At 40.7% G+C, this 24,657-nt stretch overlaps 1 protein-coding gene across 1 annotated transcript; it reads left to right on the forward strand.

Moving 5' to 3' along the window:
• The first annotated feature begins 1,414 nt into the window (after nucleotides 1-1,414).
• On the forward strand, nucleotides 1,415-18,931 carry LOC133404874 (A disintegrin and metalloproteinase with thrombospondin motifs 15-like). The gene is made up of 8 exons (XM_061681340.1): nucleotides 1,415-2,627; nucleotides 5,281-5,413; nucleotides 6,376-6,543; nucleotides 12,021-12,304; nucleotides 13,631-13,808; nucleotides 13,929-14,104; nucleotides 14,435-14,610; nucleotides 16,146-18,931. The coding sequence occupies exons 1-8, from the start codon at nucleotides 1,686-1,688 to the stop codon at nucleotides 16,921-16,923; spliced, it is 2,835 nt and encodes a 944-aa protein (XP_061537324.1). The 5' UTR covers nucleotides 1,415-1,685; the 3' UTR covers nucleotides 16,924-18,931.
• The last annotated feature ends 5,726 nt before the right edge of the window (nucleotides 18,932-24,657 follow it).

Raw genomic sequence — 24,657 nt, forward strand, 5'->3', positions numbered from 1 at the left:
TGTGTGTGTGTGTGTGTGTGTGTGTGTGGCCCGAGGCCAATCTAATTTATTGCTGCCCTGTGCACTCACATTGCTGCATTGGGGGGGGGGGGGGGGGGGGTACAACACCGTATAATCGCAACTGCAAATGATTTTGGTATTAATTAAAGATAATAATGCTCCGTCTTTCTGTTTCATGCATGCTATACTGTGGTCGGTCCACGCACTTTGTGAACATGTGTTTTGAAAGGTGCCATATAAATAAAGTTATGCTGATGCTGATATACATCTGACAAACACCGATGATTTTGGAAACGAGGCACACGTGCGTTTACCACATTTTAATCACGCGCAACCGATGTACTTGTTCGAATTACATCAATGCAAAAACCTTTTTTTCCCCCATGTATATATTCTACTACTTCACCGCTTTATCATGCTGCATGTTCCCTCCGAGATACTGTTAAGTGTCATTGAGTCCCTTGAAAGGTGCTGTATTAATCTAAGTGATTATGATTATTATTATTATTAGTCGTAGTAGTAGTAGTAGTAGGAATAGTAGTATTATATAATTACTGTTACTATATACTTGCTTTACGTTATTGAAGATACCAAACACATTCATCACTCGGACCTCTTTACGTACACTTGAACAATCTTACAGTATATAACATTCCCCCATTACAATCACAACAGTGCTCGGTTTTATTGAAACTATCACGCGAGGCAGTCATTTCACAGCCCTTTTATTGTCCTTTGCTGTCCCTCTCGTGTGGTTAAATAATGCAAACACATTATAAGAAACTCACACCGTGATGCAATGTACTCTTAAAAGACTGTAAAGCGTTGCGACTTTGTTAAATGAGCACTTCTGACCATCAAAACGGCGCGTATATCGCCGTTGGAATTGCGAGTGTTATTGCGCACCGCCAGATGGCGCCAGACTACAAGATAGTTTCACCTTGTCACAATCGAGTTGAAGCCAAGTTGGCTGCAAGCATCAACAGATGTCGCTCTTTGCCTATTAGCCTTAGTCAATCGCGCAAACTTTATTTGCGGTGCGATACGAAGCGAATGCAATGTTTATGCCCTTGTTGGTTCAGAGTTCAGACGCTTAGTAATTTTCCAAACGTTAAAAGTGCTTTTGGTACAGTTGAATGGGCATTTGTCCACACGACAGCAGATAATCACTATAACAAGCGGCAATTGTACTTTTCTGGATTCGTGTACAAATATCAAGTCACAGTGTCGGTGCGCCCAATGTGAGGGAATCGCTGATATAGATATATGGGTAATACAGCTGTCTCGGCGGGTCTCTCTCGCGAGTGGGGGCAAGTGGGACGGCTGATGATGCTGTCACGCATGCTGCACAGCAACAACAATATTTGGAGAGTTACAAGTGGCTGCGGTCTGCAGCACAAACCGAGATGCATGAACAATGAACTCTCTCCCATGCGCGCACCTCCAGCTGACAGAGGTCATCGGTGTGCATGCTTAGAGAGGTTTAGTGCATATAGGCACAGTGGATGGATACGACCAAATAATGGCTAAAGAGCAAGGCGAAAGGAAATTGTAGTTCTTTTTTTCCTTTCTCTCCCCCCCCCCCTTTTTTTTATTTTTTAAGACGGTGCACTGTGCAATTACGCAGAAAGTGACTTGCATGTAAACGTAACTTAGCGGACTCAAAAGAGGTGACTCGAGCAGCTATGGCTATTCTGATTACCACCACTTTGATTGTTTTTGTAAAAGCGGCTCTTTATGTGACATTTACACGCGGCATGGAAGCTGACTTCTGCAAACCAGTACGCGTGGATCACCGTGCGCATGGAAAACATTTACAAATGAACGAAAGACAAGTTATTTTTAGGATAAATGCGTTCAAACGGGAATTTTACCTCCACCTCCAGCCGGATTCTAATTTTCTCGGAGCGGGTAGTGTGAACCCATTCGAGCCCAACGCATCAACACCTGCAGACCTCAGGAAATGCTTCTACTCTGGTAATGTCAATTTACAGCCGGACTCATTTGCAGCGCTAAGCCTGTGTAAAGGTATTAACGGGGGGTTTTACGAGAAGGGCATGGAGTATTTCATCAGCCTCGCAAGAGGTGAGGATGGAGCAGTCGAAGCTGGGGACTCTTCATCTAAGACGCACGTCATCCACCGCCGGAGAAGCTCTGCGCCTTTGGTCGGCAACTTCACCAGCAGGTGTGGAGTGACACCTGACTCCAACTTCAACACGTCCCTGGAAAAATACAAGCATATGAGTGAAGTGGAGATTGGAAGCTCGTCTGAAACTGTTTTGGAAAGCCTGGGGAGGTCCAAAAGATTTACCTCCATCCCCAGGTTTGTGGAGGTGCTGGTGGTGGCAGATCCATCCATGGATTCATTTCACGGGGATGAGCTGAAACATTACCTCCTGACACTCATGTCAGTGGCAGCCAAGCTTTACAAGCACCCCAGCATCTTAAACTCCATCAACGTAGTGGTTGTGGGCTTTGTGGTGCTAAAGGAAGACGACAGGGGGCCAAAGGTTTCAAGTAATGCTGCCCTAACTCTGCGCAATTTCTGCTCCTGGCAGAAGAAGTTAAATAAACACAGCGACAAGCATCCAGACTACTGGGACACTGCTATCCTCTTCACCAAACAGGTGAGAAAGAGTAGAATGTATGCAGCGAGTATGCATCAATCTCATGGTACAATCTGTGGTCGTTCAGTGATTCACTTGAATATACCAACACTCAGCAGATTTCATTATGAAAATGTATTTATTTTCGTAAAAGTCAGTCTTTATCTTCCGATACAAGTATCTCAGTTTTGGGTCTCACAAAAGTCAATTTCCATAATATGTCCCCTTAAATGTGAAGATATTTTAGATGACTTCACTTGGAAATGTAAGTACGTTCTTAGAAATGAAGTATATTGGATTATAGTTCAGAATACAAATGCTTGTGAATGTGGTACAAACACTTCGGAGATCATTAACAATACAATCTTTTTGGACCCCTTGGGTTAACCAACATTGCTGCCAGACCACATAGTAAGCGGACCCTTAAAGAATGTCATCATTACGTCATATAGAAAAGCCTGAACCAAGAATCAACCCAAATATTGCTAAGGTGCAGCATCACACGCCAATCTGTTACTGTGCTTCTCTTATTTGCAGTGTTTGTTTAATGATTATGCAAGTCACAATTAGCTAAAACTACTGCAACAACATATACAGTGCTGTGAAAAAGTATTTGCCCCATTCTCAATTATTATTATTATTATTTTTGCATAGTGTCCCCACTTTAATGTTTAAGATCACCAAACAAATTTAAATATCAGCCAAAAAGAACCCAAGTAAACATAAAATTCTGTTTTTAAACGGTCATTTTATTTATTAAGGGGAAAAAAAATATTCAAGTTACCTGGCCCTGTGTGAAAAAGTAATGGCCCCCTAAACCTAATAACTGCTGTTGGGCCACCGTTAGCAGTGAGAACTGAAATCAAACGTTTTCTCTGACTGGCAATGAGTGTTTCAACTCCCTGTGGAGATATTTTGGCCCACTCTTCTTGCACAATTGTTTTAATTCAACACAACAACAACACTGGAGGTTTTTCGACCATGAACGTCCTTTTTTAAGGTCACGGCACAGCATTTCAATCGGATTCAAGCCCGGACATTGACTAGTTGTCTTGCTGCATAACCCAAGTGCGCTTCAGCTTGATGTGACAAACTGAAGGCCAAACATTAAGGATTTTCTGGTAAAGAGTCAAATTCATGATTGCATCACTCACAGCAAGACGTCCAGGACCTGAAGTGGAAAAGCACTCTAAGACCATCATACTACCACCATGTTTGATTATTGGTATGATGTTCTTTTTCTGAAATGCTGTGTTACATTTACGCCAGCACCTTCCAGAAAGTTCAACTTTTGTGTCATCAGTCCATATAATATTCTCCCAAAAGTCTTGGGTATAATTCACCCTCCAGCTAAGGGCTCGGAAACTGCTTTCCATTGTGGGTTGAGGCGGCCACAATGGCTTACCAAGCAGGCTGCACAATGGCTGTGTATTTTATGCACTGAAAATGTTAAAAAAGCATGAAACAGATGGGGTTTTACAAAGAAAAACTAGAAGTCAAAGCCATGCAGAGACCGATACCTGGAAAAAATACACACAGTATAAGTGGTTTGGATCTGTAAGTCATTCCGAATACAGAGGGGAGCAGCGACATGTGTGTGTGCTTTTTAACCATCTGTTTTAAAAGTTCATTTAATATATATATATATATATATATATATATATATATATATATATATATATATATATAAATTCATTCACTGCGATTGGCTGGCGACCATTTCAGGGTGTACCCCACCTCCTACCCGAAGATAGCTGGGATAGGCTCCAGCACTCCCGCGACCCTTGTGAGGATAAGCGGCTCAGAAAATGGATGGATAAAGTCATTCATTTTCCACACCTCTTATCATCACTAGGGTCAAGTGCTGGTGCCTATCCCAGCTGACTCTGGGCAAGAGACGGGGTACACCCTGAACTGGTTGCCAGCCAATCGCAGGGCACATATAAACAAACAACCATTCACACTCACATTCAAACCGACAGACAATTTAGTTAATTAAAATTAAATCAATTAATTAAATCATCCCTGTGACAACAAAGATAAATTGAGACCACAAAGTTATGTATGTCCATTTGACAAACAAAGCAAGTGAAACAGAAAAGGATGCAACCTATCCACACATTTTCTATATATCAAACTGCCAATAATTGAGGTAAAATAAAAGCAGCAGTAGAAGACGCTTCCCCTTAAGCAACCTAAATTAAGTAAGCTACAAGTTCTTTCAGGCATCTGCCAGTTAGTTTAATTCCTTAAACGATTCCACACAACATCGGTCTAACCCAGTGGTTTACCACAAATGAGTAAAAGACAAATTTGAGTTCACCCATAACTTGTAATGCAGTCAGGAAAAGGAAAACTGCCCAACCCTACTTCACCAGAAATAAAAAATACATTCCTGGCCGATTAACCCATCGTTGACTATAGACTATAATTACTGTACATGTGTGTATGTGGGCTAAGTGTATTTATTATTTCCTAATGCTCTTGTATTGCTCTTGTAATCTCGCTTGAGCCCATACATCAACACACAGTAAATTGACAACAAAGACAGAGCATGTGCCTTGTATTCGTAATGTCTGTCATCGTCATGGCACAGATATGCAAAACATAGTGTGAGTAAAGTTCTGATCCCTTCTTCAAGCAAATCTTTTCATAGTAAACTGTCACCAACCAGGATCTTTGTGGGGCCACAACCTGTGATACACTGGGGATGGCTGATGTTGGGACCATGTGTGACCCCAAGAGGAGTTGCTCTGTCATTGAAGATGATGGCCTGCCGTCAGCATTTACAACAGCCCATGAACTCGGTAAGATGTGTTGTTGTACACTTCAGTTCTGTTCGCAAAGTTGTGGTTTAGATCGATAAAACCCACGCTGGCTTGCGTTTTCACTCCCCAATTAACTAAACAGTGAAAAAACATGACATGGTTCCGTGTTGACTCGGGATGGGTCTTTAAAAAAGGGTCACCCTAAACTAGTGATCTTTAAGAAACAATGCAAGTAGGGTCATATAGATGTTTTTATGACCATTTATAGTAGAAATAAATAACGCAACACACTGACCTGTAATGGGTGGTGGAAAAGGCACTTACATACAGAGATTATCTATTGATTTCTCCACTAAACTAAAAAATGCTGATGATGAAATGATGATTAAAAATGGAGATGGAACACTATCGTCCTCAGTGGCTTAATTATCAGGTTACCTGTAAAAGAAACATGGCTAGTTCCAAAACCAATTATGAACGTCAAAGCCCCCTAGAGAGGCAATGTATTACATTGCTCTCACATATGTAATGTAATAAGTAGTTAAACAATTTCCCCCGAACATGTTTGTCTCATAATTGAGCACACTGAAACCACAATTTCTTTCTTTTGGAACGTTCTTCATGTTCATATTAAGGGAAAGAAATAGTTTCCTTGGGAACTGAATTCCCCTGTCAGGCCTGGTTAAGCACATGGGTATATGTCATGCTTTATATTCCCATGCATAGCTGCATTACTGCCTGCTATGACATCAGCTTCAGATCAGTCCAATTTTAGTCAGCTCAGCCTTCTCCACACACAATGAAAAGATATCTGGCAAAGCCTTTAAAAAAATGTTTATACATGTGTCAGTGTTGACTCTAGAAACGTAACAGTACATATTGTACCCAATAACAGATTATCTTTTTTTTTTCAATAAACTGAACATTGAAGTGCTTAAATGAAGATGTGAGCTTCTTTTTTTTTTTTTTTTATATCTTCCCTTCCCACGCTATCCTCTTAGGTCATGTCTTCAACATGCCCCATGACAACGTGAAAGCATGTGAGGAGGTCTTTGGGAAACTAAACGACAACCACATGATGTCCCCAACTTTAATTCAGATCGACAGGAGTCGTCCCTGGTCTGTGTGCAGTGCAGCCATCATTACTGAATTTCTGGATCGAGGTCATGGTTAGTGAATGCTTCCTGTGTATGCCTCTAGACTAAGAGAGATTGCAGATTCTGGCCAGGTGCTATGTTCTCAGCTGGTTCTGATCTAATTGTAAATCGGATGATTTTGAACTCGGAAGTCTCCAACTGAATACATGAAAACAGGTTACAAAATGGTCGAATGTTTAACATCTCTTATGAATGGTTGCCGTTTTTAAATGTCGATTGGTGAGGCAACAACTACTTTGGCAACTGCTAAGAAAGACAATGTTATAAAACATGGAAGAAAAGTCATTAGTCATTGATTCATTAAAAGTCACTTCCGATCTAGTGGTTCATTCACTTGACTTCTGTGCAGGCAGCATTGATTCGGTTCCAGCTCAGTAATGGGGTGAATGTGAGTGTATATGTGACTGGTGACTGCTCCAGGCTATAGTCTACATTTCATTTTAGTCAGCTGGTATAAACCCAAGCTCCCTGCTACCCTGAATAGGAAATGCAGTATGGAAAAACTATGGCTGGATGGATGGATGTAAAGCTAAACAATTTTAATAACACATTTGTTACCTTCTTGACACAACATTGTAGAGCAACGTAATAGCTTGGATTCTTTTCTTGGCCAAATCACATGACCAATCAGAATTCACACTAGCCACTGAAAAAAATTGTCAGAGATCAGTCCACCAGTTTCTTCTGGAAAATGAAGGGCTGTTCGTTTTGGTAGGCATGGCATGCTGGAATACAGAATCATAGGGTTTGACGTCAAAACAGTCTACCGAATGCTTAGTCACTGTATATTCTAATATCACGTCTGACATGACTGCTTCATTATTGCCTGTGTGTTACTAAGTTGCTACTGACCCTATAATCCTGGTCAATGTGCACCTATTCAAATATTCACAATATACAGTAACATACACTTTTTCTATTTTCTTGTCAGGACAATAGGATTTTTGTTTTACACTGAATGTTCTCTGGAGTGACTGGTACCAAAGAGCAAAAAGACCACTGCAAAAAAAGACAACAACAACTTTTCAATGCAAACCTATTGTAGTGGACTCTTGGAATGCAAAATCCAGAAGTGGAAGATAAGACATAGACATTTCCCCTTTAAGACAGGTGTTTTTTCAGTAATAAGCAGATGTAATGTGAAAGCAATCCTTCTTGATTATGCTAGAGAGAAATATCAGATACTCTGGAAAACCTCTTGGCTTTCTGGCTTCACGCAAGTTGCACGTGCTGCATGGCATTTGTGCTCTACTTTGGCTTTTTGGAACGTCCTAAAACCAATTGAACTCACTGATCAACATAGTTCACAACCAGCTGGTGAGCAAAAGGCATCAATAGCAGCTAAATATTCATATATTTCTTTTCAAAGTCATACGCTGTGAATGTCACACTGATAGAATTAACACGTGGCTCATTTTAACAATGCGTGTATGTAACGTGATTTCTGGAGTAGAATAAACACGACTAACGCCGTCTTCTTCCTCTTCTTTTCCCTTCGACTTTTCCCACTGGGGGTGACCACAGCACTTCACCCTTTTCCATCCAAGCATATCTTCTGCACCCTGCACTCTAACACTAACTGTTCTCATGTCTTGCCTCACTCCATCTCTCAGACTTCTCTCAGGTCTTCATCTACAGTTGCTCTGTTGCCTGGTAGCTCCATCCTCATCATCCTTCTCTCAATATACTCGCTACAGTATGTCTCTCCTCTAAATGTGTCCAAAATATCTTAGTCTGCTCTCTCTAACTTGACTCTGACTAGAAACTCTTCTATTACAAAAAATACCTGACACTTTATTCCACCCTTTCCAACCTGCTTGAATCTGTTTCTTCTCTTCCTTACACTATAAAAAACAACCTATATAATTTACCGAATAAATGTAGGGTAACAATTTGCAGCCTATTTTATTGGGTAAATTTAAACCACATATTTTGGGTGAAGAATACATTAATTCAATAGTGATAAAATACTTACAAAATTGAATAAGGTTTACCACTTATTTCTGATTACATTTCAACCACAGTGCCTGAGGTGAGTTGGGGGCTGGTATACTTTGTGTTCCTCATCATCTGTGTTCTCTCAATATTTATTGATTTCACTGATGCCGTCAGCCAATTAGTGCGGCATGCATGTGTCACGTGATGCATATTGTAGTACCAATGGCTTTTGGGTGGATTTTACTAATTTTTTTCTTGTTAACACTTTTTACTGTTGTCAAATAGGTAGTGTAGGTAAGATTTACCCTAACGTTTAGGGTACTTTACCTATCTAAAATAGTAATGTAAATGTTTGATGATTTTCATGGATTATATTTGAAAAATAATATACAAATAATTTTAAAAATTATATTTTACAGTGTACCACACTCACCATTGCTCTGGACTGTTGACCCTGAAAAGTCCTCCACCTTTGCCATCTCTTCTCTCTATAGCCTCTCCACCCCTCTGTATAATGTTCAATTGCTCATATATTCTGTTTTACCTCTTCTAATCTTCATTTCTCTCCCTTCCAGTGCATGCCTCCACCTTTCTAAATGTTCCTCCACCTGCTCCCTGCTCTCACTGCCGATCACAGTGTCATCTGCATCATGAACATGATGGTCATTTGGGATTCCAGTCTAACCTCATTTGTGAGCCCACTTATTGTTATGCAAACAAGAAGGGGCTCAGAGCTGATCCCTGATGCAGTACTATATCCATTCTGAGCTCCTCGGTCACACCCACAGCCAGGGTTCGTTTCTGATATGGGTGATAAGGGCAGCTGTCATTCCGTGGAGGGCGGCACTCGTCCCCCCGTTGACAATTGGCTAAGGGGGTGCAATCGACAGCCGTCGCACAGGGCGTCATGTGGTCCAGGACGACCTCTGCCCACAGCACACCACATACTGTCCTATAGCTCTCACGCATGTTCTGTACCTATACGGACCCTTCCGAAAAGATTTAAATATCATGGAAAAGTTGATTTATTTCCATAATTCCATTCAAAAAGTTAAACTTTCATAGATTATAGATTCAGGGCCCACAATTTAAACAATTTCAAGTATTTATTTGTTTATTTTTACATAATTTGGGCTTCCAGCTCATAAAACCCACGGAATTGGGAATTCAAAAAACAAAAAAAATACTGTGAAGGAATTACCATTTACTTCTCAGTTTTTGTAGAAAAAAAGAAAAAGAATTTAGGGTCACATTAAATCAATCAAAATATGGTACTTTCAAAACGATATGTTAATCTTCAATACTTTGTTGGGAATCCCTTTATTTTCATCACTCCCTCGATGCACTGTGGCATTGCCTGGGAGTTATGGAAGCCCAGATTTCCTTGATGCTTGCTGTCAGTTCTTCTTTGTTTTTGGGTCTGGTGTCCCTCATTTTCCTCTTGATAATACCCCATAGATTCTCAATGGGGTTTAGATCGACCGAGTTGGCTGGCCAGTCAAGCACTGTGATGGGCTGGGCATCAAACCAGGTTTTGGTGCTTCAGGCGGTATGGGCCGGGGCCAGGTCCTGCTGGAAGAGGAAATCTGCATCTCCATACAGATCCTCAGCAGAAGGAATCATGAAGTCCTTTAAAACATTCTGGTAGACTGCTGCGGGTACCTTGGATTTAAGAAAGTAGTTTAACAACACCTATATTGGACATTGCACCCCAAATAATGACTCACTGTTGCTATTTCACACTGGACCTCAAGCAGCTTGGGGTCTTCTTCACCCATCTTTCTCCAAACTCTTGAACCTTGATTCCCGAATGAAAGGCACACTTTGCTTTCAACGGAAAAGAGGGCCTTGGACCACTGGCCAACAATCCAGTCCTTCTTCTCCTTGGTCCCATTGAGACTCTTCCTTTGTTGGCTCAGAAGTGGCTTGACCTGGGGAATCTGACAGTTGTAGCCCATCTCCTGGATGTGTCTGAATGTGTTGGTTTTTTAAGCTGTAGCTCCTGCCACTTCCACTCTTTCTGGATCTCTGCTAGATTCTTGAATCTTCTGTTTGATAATCCGCTGAAGCCCACGGTCATCTCTTTTGCGGGTGCATTTTCTCCTGCCACATGTTGTCATTCCACTAGACTTTCCATTGATATACTTGGACACAGCACTCTGTGAACAGCCAGCCTGCTTAGCTATGAACGTTTGTGGCTTACCATCCTTTGTGGCTTACCCATCCTATGGAGGGTATCAATTATGATCTTCTGGCCAGTTGTCAAGTCTTCCCCATATTGAACCCAACTGAGACAATTGAACCAAACTGAAGCAATTTAATGAAACCTGGGGAAACCTGTGCAGGTGCTTTGAGTTTAGTAGGTGATTAGTGTGTGACACTCAGTTTAAAACATTTATGGCCTGAACAACTGCGATTGGCTGGCAACCAGTTCAGGGTGTACCCCGCCTCCTGCCTGATGATAGCTGGGATAGGCTCCAGCACGCCCGCGACCCTAGTGAGGAGAAGCGGCTCAGAAAATGGATGGATGGATGGATGGGCCTGAACAATTTTGGGCTGATTCCTTAACAGTATTCTAATTTTTTTAATTCCTGATTTCAGGGGTTTCATGAGTTGGAAGCACCAATTTATTCAAGAATAAACAAATACATACTTGAAATTGTTTAAATTGTGGGACCCGAATCTATAATTGATGAAAGTTTAATTTTTTGAATGGAATTATGCAAATCAATAAACTTTTCCATGATATTCCAATTTTTTGGAAAGGGTCTGTACTTCTCTGCCAGACTTCCTCATGCACAACCACAGTTCCTTTCTTGATAGCCTGAACTGCAAGTATTAAATCCTATTATCTGAGAAAATAAAAATCAATTGCTGATACAGTTAATATCACACTGTGCAGAATATTTTTCTTTATTAGTCATTTGTCTTTTCCTAAAAAGTTTCTTCATGCCAAGTTTGTGTCAACTCTTGTAACTGACTCTAAGTGGATTCTGCGTAAATGTGACAATAAAAAAAAAATTATAATAAAAAGATTTACGATCTCTTGACCAGTGTAATATTTGTCTAGCAAGCCAGCTGTCATACTGTATAAAGCAATGTTAGGTCAGGGAAAGGATCTTTTTCTTTTCTATCCTATTTTTTTTTTTAGTTAACCTTAAGCTTTAGCAATACTGTAGTTTACGCAATTATTTTTCAACCTTTTTTTCCCAAAGTGCTCATTCATATTATTAACAATAGAATGTGATACCATTTGAGTCACTGATGGTGCAATGTAGGTTTAAGTTTTCACTTTGTGACGGTGTCAATCTGAAGGGATCGTTGTCTGTTTGTTTGTCTCTATGTGACTTGTGACTGACTGGCGATCAGGTGTATAGTCTGCCTTTTGCCCAAAGTCAGCTGGGATAGGCTCCAGCTCTCTGCATCCTCAAACAGGACAAGCAGTTGTAGAAATGGATGGACGGATGGATGCTTTTTTGTATGAATATATTGGAATGAATAATTTGAAATAGATTGTTTTTCCGGCTGTTTTTTTTATGTTGTTGTTGTAGGAGACTGTCTGCTGGATCAGCCCCAGAGGCAGCTGTCTCTCCCAGATAACCTGCCCGGCTCTAGTTACAGTCTACATAGTCAGTGTGAACTGGCTTTTGGGGACGGCTCCAAGCCTTGCCCCTACATGCAGCCCTGCTCCAAGCTGTGGTGCACAGGGAAGGCCCGTGGACAGCTGGTCTGTCAAACCAGACACTTTCCCTGGGCAGATGGCACCAGCTGTGGCACTGGCAGAGTGTGTTACCAAGGGGCCTGCACTGAAAGGAACACTACCCAGCATATCAAGGTGAGATATACTGTATAAGAAAAGGGAAATGCAATCCTGAATAAGGACATATTTAGCAGACTCTTGCTCTTTTTTTACTCTTTCACCACTTTTTCCTCAAGTACTTCTCCTGAACTGCTATATGTATTAGATTCGGTGTGTTGTTATTTTTGAAAGCAATCTACCATATGGTGGTACTGTGTAAAGCCCCAAAGATGGTGTGGTTTTAGATGGCGTGCCACACCGTCAGACATTTCTGTAAATTCTACAGTTATTTACCACGTACCTTAAAGTAAAATACTTTTAAGTGATTTTACAGTAATTGACTACAGTTTTCTCAGCATCATGGGATTTTGGTTGAAATCACACAGTTATTGTATTTTCCATGCAGCAGAACTGTGAAACTGTTGCCGTAATTAATACGTTAATCCTTAATGTTCATGAACGATAAGGATTAACGTAACATTGATCATGTGTGTTTATGTTACCTGTCACTCGTTAAATGTGTACGTTGGACTTTTTTTCATGAAACCCTGACTGTGGGTTGTGTGTAAAAGAGTGAGATTGTGGTCAGTTCTGCTGTGTGTTATTTTACTTGACCTACTTCTGCAAGCTAAAAGAGCTCCTGTTTACCTTGTGTTACTCATAAGTACCAAAATGAATAAAAACATTGATTTGACACTGCAGTAAATTACTGTAATTCCAGTTTACAGTAATTTACTGTCACCAGTGTTGCTAGCACATTACTATAAAACTCTATGAAATGTCAAACAGTGCACTAACCAAAAATACATCCAATTGACAGCTCAAGTTTTGTCTACCAATCGCAAATGTTGTGTTTCAGGTTTATTTTATATCGTCTATAAAATAGTCATTATCATCTATCCGATCTATACTATAGGTAAGTCTCTGTGCGCACTTCCACTGTGATATTCAACTACTGCATCTTAGTAATGAGTTGATCGATTTATAAGGAATTCCATTGCACTTAGTTGGATGTCTGCAATTTCCAACTTCTTGGCAGAATTATTTCTCAATTTATTGAGCAAGAAATTTGGGCACGATTGATCAAAATGTTTCAGCACCAAATTAACGGAACTCAGTGACCAATCCAATTGCAAGAAAATGTGAAAGAACCCTGCAGAATATGGTAGCATCATAGCATATCACCTAAATCAATCCGTTTGTCCCACATGGCATACCACAAAAGCAGTTTCAGCCTTGCCAACAGGTGTACCAGTACACAAATGCCAGGATGAAGGTTAGCAAAGGGTGGTAATCATATTTAAAATGTCTCAGAGATGTTCTGTTTGGAGTGGTGGTACCTATTTTTTCGATTTGTCACAGGTGGACGGTAGATGGGGTAAGTGGGGCGCATTTGAAGATTGTTCCAGAACTTGCGGTGGAGGTGTTCAGTTGGCCAGGAGAGAGTGTAACAACCCAATCCCTGAGAATGGAGGCAAATACTGCTACGGCCTTCGAATTAAGTATCGCTCCTGCAACCTCAACCCTTGTCTTGATGCAGGTACTCATCTCTGTCTGTATAGTCACATTTTTAGCACAGGACCATGGATTCCACATCATACATTCTTAACTGTTTTCCATTGCATTCTTAAACTGTTTTTTTTTTTTTTTGCACTTTTAGTGAAGAGTTTCCGTGAAGAGCAGTGTGAGGCGTTCAATGGCATAAACCTGAATACCAACAGACTGGGCTCATCCGTGGTCTGGGTTCCAAAATATTCTGGCATTTCCCCTAAGGACAAATGCAAGCTCATCTGCCGTGCCAATGGGACCGGTTACTTCTACGTCCTTGCCCCAAAGGTATGTATATTTATTCCAGGGTTTCCATGATCAAGCAAAAAATGAAAAACAATAATAGTCAGTAATGGACCAGGAATAACAGACAACTCTTAAATGGTGTGTTATATAAAAGTAGAACACTGTTCAGAAATACAGAAATGCAACTGTTAGGTTATTTTAATAGGTGGTATGTAAGCTTTTGTTCAAGGATTGGTTGCTCTTGCAGGTTGGGTGGTGCACTACAGAAAACCTCTGAAACTAGACTTTTGTGTGTAAAGTTCAAAAGAGAGTTTTTTTCTTTTTTTCCCCGTATTTTTTCATTTGTAATGATTCAATATTCATAACCTGCAGGTTGTTGATGGCACACCCTGTTCACCGGACTCCACTGCTGTATGCGTTCAGGGGAGATGCATTAAAGCAGGCTGCGATGGGAAGCTTGACTCCAAGAAAAAATTTGACAAATGCGGTGTATGTGGCGGTGACAACCAGCGCTGCAAGAAGGTCTCCGGAATGTTCACAAAACCCATGTATGCAGTTTGTATGCGATTTGTCAGGATGTTTGAGTGACTATGTCTAAACAAAATAAATGCAAAAAAAACAATAGAGCTACTTTTAGGGATAACTAGCAACCTAAGCATGATTTGTACAGTGCATACATTATGTATTGAATGTTATACACCCTCAGACAAAACCCTTTAAGAGTTATGTTGGTAACAAACAAAGAACAGAGTGCAAAACTTGGTTCATTTGGTCAACTGTAAAAGACATACTCTGAACACTGGTATACATAGAACACGCAGTGCCCAGCAAACGCTGCACTCACAGACGAATGTATCAGAACTGTAAAATTCCGTACAAACGTTTCTTTGTGCCAGAAGTGTGAATTTAAAGTAGACATATTAAGTATTTTTCACAATTTAAAATGGTTTCTGGCAACTTAATACAAATGTTTATTTATTCTTCGCATTCTTGGGTCAAAATACACAAAGGGAAAAAGAAGAAAAGACAACCTAAGATCCATTTGTAATGCTCCACAATACTTGGGAAAAATAATAAATCCAAAATGATGTTCTACGGCCGGCACCAATGGACTTTCATAAAGAGATGACTGGGGGGGGCGAGAGTGTTGTGACTTGAAAAAGGCAAGGAAAGATGGAGCAGAACAAGACTGAAATTTTCACTCGTGGAGGAAGCACTTCAACACTAAGATAAATTATTGCATTTGTCAATTATTGTAGCATACCATGTATCCGGTGCATCCAGCCGACACATTGCCGAACACAAATAAACCCAAATACACACTTTAACCGAACATCCGAGTGTGTGCAGAAGCTAATGCTGATAATGCTGTTAGCAAATGCTAATCTGTGCTAACAGTGCAGCTCTGTTTGCCTTTTGGCTTTAGTGCTCCTGATTAGTCTCAGACGTACTTCGGCCAGATGCCAAGTCATGGGAAGAGAAACTCGGTGTGGGGCGGTTGTTATATAAATTAGCGACACTGTTAGAGAACAGTGGAGTGGAAATGTTTGTTTATTTATTTGGTTTCATTTCAAATGGCGACACGGTGGTCGACTGGTTAGGGCGTCTGCCTCACAATCCCCGGCCCGCTTGTGTGGAGTTTGCATGTTCTCCCCATGCCTGCGTGGGTTTTCTCCGGGTTCTCCCACATCCCCAAAACATGCATGGCAGGTTAATTGAAGACTCTAAATTGCCTGTAGGTGTGAATGTGAGTGTGAATGGCTGTTTGTTTGTATGTGCCCTGCGATTGGCTGGCAACCAGTTCAGGGTGTACCCCGCCTCCTGCCCGAAGATAGCTGGGATAGGCTCCAGCACTCCCGCGACCCTTGTGAGGATGAGCGGCTTGGAAAATGGATGCATGGATGGATGGATGGATGGATTAATTTCAAATGTGATGGGTGGGCGGACACGCCAGAGATCCAAGTGTTTGCATAGCTACAAACAATTAAAACTTCAATTTTCTCTTTCTTTTATCCAATGATGTTCCCTTTAATATATTTTTACAGAAGGACTTTCATATTTTAACATCTATGCTCTTTTCCAGTCATGGCTATAACTTTGTGGTGATGCTGCCTGTTGGTGCAACAAACATCGACATTCGCCAGCGGGGATACCGAGGGATCGTCAGTGATGAAAACTACCTAGCAGTGAAGAACAGGCATGGGAAGTACCTGCTGAACGGTAACTATGTGGTGTCGGCTGTGGAGCGTGACCTGATGGTGAAGGGCAGCCTGTTGCGCTACAGTGGCACCTCAACATCTGTGGAGATTCTTCAGTCCACTAGGCCGCTTCAAGAGGCGCTGACAGTGGAGGTGCTCTCAGTAGGGAAGATGACCCCTCCAAGGGTGCGCTACTCCTACTATCTTGCCAAAGAGAGTAAGGAGGAAAAGACCTTACGAAAAGAAGAGAAGAACCATGCGGCCCATAATAGCGTCCTATTGAATGGCAACAAAGTAGAAGCCAAAAAAAGGGTGATGGGGAAGCAGCCAGTAAATCACTGGGTGACCAGAAGCTGGGATGCATGCACAGTGACATGCGGTAGCGGCTCGCAGAAGAGGCTGGTGCAGTGTCAGAACACGGATGGGAATCCTGCCATTGGTTGCGACAGTGCTGTCAGGCCTGTTGCTCTGAGAGCGTGTGGAGATCCATGTCCCATGTGGGATGTCGGGGCCTGGTCTCACTGCTCCAAGTCCTGTGGCAGGGGCTTTAAACGGCGGCCAGTGAGTTGCATGACTGAGAATGGTCTTAATCTGCAGAGAGACCACTGTTCCGGAAGAAGGAAGCCTCAGGAGCTAGATCTCTGCTATCTGAGACAATGTTAAGGCTGAGTCAAATCGCATTTGAGACATGCCACATCATTCTCGAAGTAACTCAGTGGTTTTTGTTGGTTGAAAATAGACTCAAATGCACCGTTACTGCATCTGACCGCGTGTTAGACCAACAAAATAAAGTCACTGATGGCAAACAGAGAAACCTGTTTTACTCTCCTCAACTGTCTAACCAGCTGAGGCAGGTTGGACTTTTTGTAAGTCTACCTCTTCCGGGACGTGAAATACTGTATGCCTCTCCATCCAAAGGTGGTACCTAGCATACATGAGAGGATGTTTTAAGAGCAGAAAACAATGAAAGTTCAGCCAAACCAATAAGATTGAGAGCATTGAGAGAGTCTGCTTGAACCCTTTGCTGTTATTAAAAAAAGTGTGTAGCCTGTGAAATTTGTTTTTTCTTTCTTTCTCATTTTAGCGGAGAAACCGGTGGAAATGTGAAACACAGTACTGTATTGGAAATATTTCACTGAAATTTATTTTCCTGTGTTCTTCGTTTCAGTACTATTGGCTACTAAACGATTATCTTAGTCTAGACTGCGAGAGATACACTGTAGGTCTAACTGTCTAATTCTGATTTAGTGCCTATGTCAGATTCTTTTGACGATTTACATATATTTCCGAGTTACCCATCTATGATATCACCATTTACAGAACACCTCTAACAACACAAAATGCACATAAACAATTACACAAGCATATTATTTCATGACTCTTTCCATCATTGAGTTAGATAAATGCAGGTGACCTCTACATTGTTTTCCTTATTTAAGGTCCATGCACCGCTAATGTACCATGTTTAGACCATATTTAGTGCTCTCTTTTTCCGCTATAGATTTGATTTACATTGGGCATCTTAGTTTGTTGTTGCTGTTTTTTTTGTGTAGAGGCCCACATATACTTCATCGATTGGTGTATTTCAATGTCAGCCTTACATTGACAGGATATATACGATCTGTCTGTTTACGTTGCAGTCCCATTGGCAGATGTCTGTCATATCAGATTTGTATCCCCATCTGAGGATATCCAATTCCATCTCTTCTTTTTCTCTCCACGTGTGATGTATATGACCATCTGTGTTCATTCAGAAATGAGCAAGCTGACACTAAGTTGCTTGTTCTGTGCCACCAAAAAGCTATGACCTTGGTGACCTTGATCTGGGCCTTAGTATTTTGAAGGTGGAAGAAGAACCACTACATAACAAGCAGAATCAACTTGAAGGTATGGTTGCCAGTTCCAATGCATTCTAGTGTTCTAATTAAGAGATACTTTATAAGTGATTAATCATTTCTTAATACATGGTAGTCTTTAAAACCGGCGTGGTTCCTTCATATACTGTCCCTAATCTCTAAGGTATCTTAGAGATTAGGGACAGAAAACATAGTTTAAAACATAGTTTTTTAATTATGAATTAATATTTATTCAGATGTTTCTAGGTATCAAAATGAAACAGTATTCACAGCATAATTTACTCTTATTTTGTTTTGAATTTCAAGTCATAAATATTCAATTGATTAGTCATAAACAAAATAATAGGTAAAAGTGTTGACATTAGCTGCATTGTTGTGGGTAAATTGCTTGTGGCTGCTGTCTTTTCTGCATGCTCTTTAGATCGCTAAATCATGTTGCTGTTTCTTAGTTTTAAAAGCCTGCTGTATGTCCAATGCAGACAATGCAAAGCCATGTTGAAGCATGAATTTGAAGGGAACATGAACGTAAAACCACACTCAATCCATATAAGATATAATGTTTTGCATTCCATGTTGCCATTTTGCTTTTTTTTTTTTTTTTTTTTTTAAGGACTGTTTACATTTCATTGGGGAAACATTGGCGTTCATGTCATATGAGCTGTAAAAATTGTCACTGAAACTCCATGATTTGTATCCATGGCGCAGAAATGCTCTTCTATAGAAGGTTAAAGGAGATCATTTTCACCTTGTCTGTTGTCTTTTTTGGTTTAGGGGGACAAATCATAGCATCTAAAAGATGGCAATGTACAGTTAATGTCGTGTATTAAAGATATATTTCTGTTCTTTTGTATTGTATACTATGTATACATTTATCTTGATGTATAAAATAAACTAAATATATACTGTACATATATGAATAAAAGACGTGATGCACATTCTTTCAATGCACTTATTTATATTCTACATTTTGTTCTTCACTCATTCAAGTGGGCGCGCACACACACACACACACATACAGTATATACAGTACACAATTTATGCACCCGAAAAGTATATGTGCTATAATACCCAGTCTTTACAATCACATGCATGAGACAGTATTTTCTATTTCATCACTCGCACTTGTTCAAGTGAGGCATGATTCATTCATTCATTGAAAGATTATGTTTAGTCAAGCAACCTTGTCCCGGCTGCACTGAAAACACTGTGCAGCGCTGGCATAAAGCCCTAATCCATTTTTCATAGACATTAGGTCTAGACACCCTTGACACCCAAATCACAAATGATGTGTGATTTGGGTTTGTTTTAAATAATCTAGTACGGTAAATTGGGTTCAGTGGACGTGGAGAAATGTAAATTAACATTAAAACTCTAAAAATTTCATTATAAAAGAAGTAATCCAAGTTATACTTGAGATGGATAACCATGATCTGGACAGCAAATAAACATAACATGAATGAATGTAATCTCAGAATATTTTGGTAGATCTAATACTGGAGAACACGTTTTTCTCAGTAACATCAAAATGTTTAATCATCAATATATAGTATTTATCATCATGAAATATAAGTAGAATTAGGTTCAAAACATTTTAAAGACATGTTTATTTGAGTTTAGTTGCCCAAATATGGTTCCTTGCATAAAGGACTAAGACCTTCATTCATCTGCGATTGGCTGGCAACCAGTTCAGGGTGTACCCCGCCTCCTGCCCGAAGACAGCTGGGATAGGCTCCAGCACTCCCGCGACCCTTGTGAGGATAAGCGGCTCAGAAAATGGATGGATGGATGTATGGACCTTCATTCATGTAATAATTAGCCATATATACAGTACATAATGTGACTTCTGAAGCAAAATTTGCTGATGAGCACACGCACAGTCTCCTCACTTATCTTGGCCCTGGTGTGCACATTGACCTGACCATTGACCTTATAACAACCTGCACCACATTTTAGATATCCACCCTCGCTATGTCTTCCTTCCTTTAGCCTCACTCTTCCCCCACCACCCCTCTCATTCATGCACATATATTCTGTCTTACTTCGGCTAGTCATTTCTCCTTTCCAGTGCATGTCTCCATCTTTCTAACTGTTCCTCCACCTGCTCCCTGCTTTCATTGCAGATCACAATGTCATCTGCGAACATCATGGCCCACGGGGATTCCAGTCTAACCTCATCTGTCAGCCTATCCATCACCACTGCAAACAGGAACAGGCTCAAACAGGAACAATTTTCAGTGACAATAAAGTTCTATTCTATTGTGTTGGAGATTTGTTTTTTTAAACAAATGTTTGGTTAAGTGTGTTTTGTGCTGGTTGCTGATGTTAGTCCATAAAATTCAGTTTATCAAAATATGTTCCTTCTATAAAAATGTGTTCCAAGAGTAGGTAAAAATTAAATACTGTATAGAAATGGACGCACCTTACCATTAGTAGAAAACATTTCTTATAAACAATTAAAAAATGGCAATTATCTTGAGAAAATTTAAATAAAAAAGCAATTTGTAATAGTAGGTGGAAGCTTAAATACAATAGGTGAAACTGCCCTATTTAGTGTTCATGAGCCCTACGGGGGAAATTGGAACGGCTACCTCAGCGGTAATGTTTAAGACTTATTTTTACACTTTGGCGTTCAGTTAAACGATATGTAGACCCCACCCCCTCCTGTTTGGAGAAGGGGCTAGGTGGCGATGACCGAATCCGAGCCTGTTGCTGTATGAATTCTCTACCGAGCGACCAGGACGAAATCTGAGGTGGACCACTTCCCCAGTGGCGTTGATATGGAGGATTCGCCATCGACTAAGCGGGCCAGGTCCGGAAAAGAATCACTTTCCTGCAGGCATCACCCTTCAGCGCTTCTCATCTCATTAATTTGACTTTCAAGCAATTTTAGCTAACATTGTACAGATAAGTGTTGCCCACAATGCATCCATTGCAGCCTGGCCATCCTGGAAGGGGGATCCCTGATCTGTTGTCCCTTCTCAAGGTTTCTTTTTCTTTTGGTGTTTTTCCCTGACTGGCTGGGGGATTTCGATCATTGAAGATCTTTGTTAATTGTGAGCTTGTGAAGCCCTTTGCGACTCTTTTGTGATTCAGGGCGATACAAATATAGCTTGACTTGACTTTACTTGAGACAGCAAATGTGGTCATTTTTCTTTAAGCGTTGGTTACCTTTCATTCATTTGTGCATTTTCGGGTTATGTCTCTCAAACACCAGCGGAATCAAGTGGGCCTTTACCTTGATTAAACAATGTGTGCCTGTGATCTGAAAAACGCGCATCTTAGAGTGGAGGATTTATTTTCGGTGGCACGGTGAACGACTGGTTAGCACATCTGCCTCACAGTTCCGAGGACCAGGGTTCAAATCCAGGCCCCGTCTGTGTGGAGTTTGCATTTTCTCCCCGTGCCTGCGTGGGTATTCTCCGGGTAGCGAATGGTTGTTTATTTATATGTGCCCTGCGATTGGCTGGTGACCAGTTTAGGGTGTACCCCACCTCTCGCCCGAAGATAGGCTCCACCACACCTGCGACCCTAGTCTCTTCACTGCTGCATTCATGGCACTATACGGGCATCATTGCATTGCATCATTAATTAATTGAGGAGCTCTACTGAATGTTATATTCGGTTAAGTATTGGGAGAATCATTCATAGTGGGTCTCCGCCGCAGCAAAGTGTGACGAGAGCGCTTGTCGGGAAATCCCATTATCTGCCGAGAGAAGGTGGCCTTGGCTGAGAGTAGGCTGAATTCTGATGTACAGCCCCCACCACCTCTCCACCCCAACTGGTGGCCTTTCCACCTATTCAAAGCACACTTATGTGGCTAACGAGCATGAAGGGTTTCCAGTCCGTGGGAACTGCTGAGGCTTTAAGTTGGCCTTTCTTTACATTGGGTGAAGCACAAAGTCAAAATGACCAGCGTTACAGAATTGAATGCATGTCGAAGCCTGTAAACAATGGGCCAGTCCAAGACATCAGAAAGTGCATCAAGTTCCTCTCCTGTTTTACTTATTCATCAAGTCAAACTAACCTTTGGCAAAACACTATATGTAGCTCGGGGAGTAAAACCACATGAACACACAACCAATTGATTTCTGTTTAAAAATGTGATTTGAATGGCTAACAGCCAAAAAAGAGTGTTTAGTCACTTTAAATAAAACATTATGTGTTAGATATATTGTAGAAGTTATCATTTATTTGCTTTGCTTGCATGAGTATTATGGAAAATTTTTAGAAAGAAAGATGTCTCGCCTTCAAGAAGATGACTCAGCAGGAATCATCAGAGAGAAGGACGTGGCCGGGACGTGGCAGGTTTTGGTGCCATGTTTTCACCTTGAAACCCTCCCCTTAGTGTGTTGTGTCTTGTAAACTTAGAAACCTCCCTATTTTCAAATAAATGCAGGAGTGACGGGAGAGATTGTTTAGAGCGTGTTGAGAGGCTGTAATCTGAACAATCTCCCATCCGCCCTCCTCATGAGAAAAAGAAACCAGCGTCTTCATTCCTTTTGTGTCTATTTTTTATAATGTTGGGCAAGATAAATCCAACATTATGGCAACATTTTTATTGTTTGTATACAAATATTTGGATCTCTAGAGCAAAACTGTGAAATTACACAAACACTTAAATCTTTTGTCCACTGCCTGTGTCCACACTGTGTAAACAAGCCATCCTGAATCGGCTAATGTTATTTCGTAGCGCCATCATCGGTCGAGGTGGTAATGACCACCAAACTCTTGGACCAGCCGCATAGGGCACAACACAGCCGAACCCGACTGGAATGGACCATTGTGAAAAAAATGACAGGTCGTGACTTACACCCGCACATTGAGCCCGACATGCTGCAATGGGAAACTGTGACCCTGTATCAGGTTTTGAGGCTCCCCATACAGTATATTGTACTGTATTACTTTAATTGAACAACAAAAACACGTCTGTATTGTTAAGGAAGAAGCGGATTGCCACAAAGAGAGGAAGTGGGTGAGAATAAAAAGAGAGAGTGTGGATATTTGAGAGGCTGTACATAGACCCGATAGCACACAGCTAATAATAATGTAATGCAAAATAATAATAATAATAATCTGGTGGACGACTGGTTAGCACATCTGCCTCACTGTTCTGAGGACTGGGGACCTCCCACCTAAGAGCAAAAAATCTGATGCTACTTAGCTACATAAAGATGAAGTGGTTTATTAAGTCAACTGTATGCATGAGCTGAGCTCATTCACATATGATTATCGTCAGTGGATAAGAACAAAAGTAATGGCTAATGAAGGGTGATGCCTTCGGGATCACTCCTGCACCACTAGTGGATATGAATATGAAACATGAAAGTCAATGTGCATCATTTAAGACTTATTTAAATTGAGCTATTATTTGGGAGAGTAATAATTATCAGTGCTTATCAACCTTTATTGAGCCAAGGCAAACCACCAAACATACAGGTAAATATCATATATAGTATGAGTACTGAAATAATGATGATTTTGTCTCAATTTAGTCACAAATGTACTTACTCAATGTGAAATCTGGACATGTTTACCTGAACAAAAAAGCTGTTATACTTGCAGGAAACCACAACTTATTCTGTTGTATGAATAGTATCAGGTTTATTTTACCTTCTGCCATTTAATGGAAGAGTTTTTAATTGTTCTGCCTGTCACTAATGACAATGGCAAAGATAGATTAACAAAGCTATATTTGTAATTATTTAATAATAATAATAACATAATAATAATAATAATAATGCTGTAAGCATACTTTATTCATTTTCTTACTGTATTAAAAAAAACGTACATAACACTATAAATCTAATGGTTGCATAAACATTTACACAGTATTGTATCTTTGTTAAAAGTGGTCAAAAACATTAAAAAGCAATTTCTCAGTCTTGGTTTGCTGTTTGTGAAATATGCGCTTGCATTTGTAGCATTTATGGGGGGCATAAAATTTGCGCATAATTTAGAAGGAAACGATGAGTTGGAAGCACGACTGCATCTCATCCGGGTTATCGTAATTTTAAACATGAAACATTTCATCTGGTTCAGTTAACAACAGATTTGACGTTAGACATTCAAGTTTGCAGCAATACAATCACTAGTGGTGTTCATGTAAAGTTCTTAACATATTAACTCCCAGTCGGTTCTTATGAACCCATGTCTGTAGTGTCATTCCGTCGCCCGTGGGTGTCGCTGTTGCCTGTTCCAACTCCCAAGTAGCAGCACTCAGCAGGGTGGAGGCGTCTTTGTGGGTGCAATCCTTCGACTGGCAGGGAGTTAATTAACTTTTAGCAGGGGAACTCAGCATCCTTGGGTCTCCGCTTTGAAGTACCAGGCAGATGTGATTCACATAGCGTCGGCATGGCAAAGCGAATGTCTGTGTCTTGTTGAAGATAGTTTATTGTGTTAATCCATTTAGAGTCTGCATGTGACTCTGGAGTTAATGTCTACCTCGGCAGGGAGCGGCGGTAGTTCGAGGCTGGGGTGCCGGGTGGCATCTTTTGTATGGCATGTCTGCTACATATGCTACATTTGCTCATGTTGTGTGTAT

Source organism: Phycodurus eques, chromosome 7 (assembly GCF_024500275.1).
Source record: "Phycodurus eques isolate BA_2022a chromosome 7, UOR_Pequ_1.1, whole genome shotgun sequence".
Lineage (NCBI taxonomy): Eukaryota > Metazoa > Chordata > Actinopteri > Syngnathiformes > Syngnathidae > Phycodurus > Phycodurus eques.

Bases quoted from the DNA above. Each gene is read 5' to 3' on its own strand.
- LOC133404874 (XM_061681340.1), top strand. From the start codon at position 1,686: ATGGCTATTCTGATTACCACCACTTTGATTGTTTTTGTAAAAGCGGCT. The intron at 2,628-5,280 runs GTGAGAAAGAGT...GTCACCAACCAG, and splicing joins CTATCCTCTTCACCAAACAG to GATCTTTGTGGGGCCACAAC. The intron at 13,809-13,928 runs GTACTCATCTCT...TTGCACTTTTAG, and splicing joins CAACCCTTGTCTTGATGCAG to TGAAGAGTTTCCGTGAAGAG.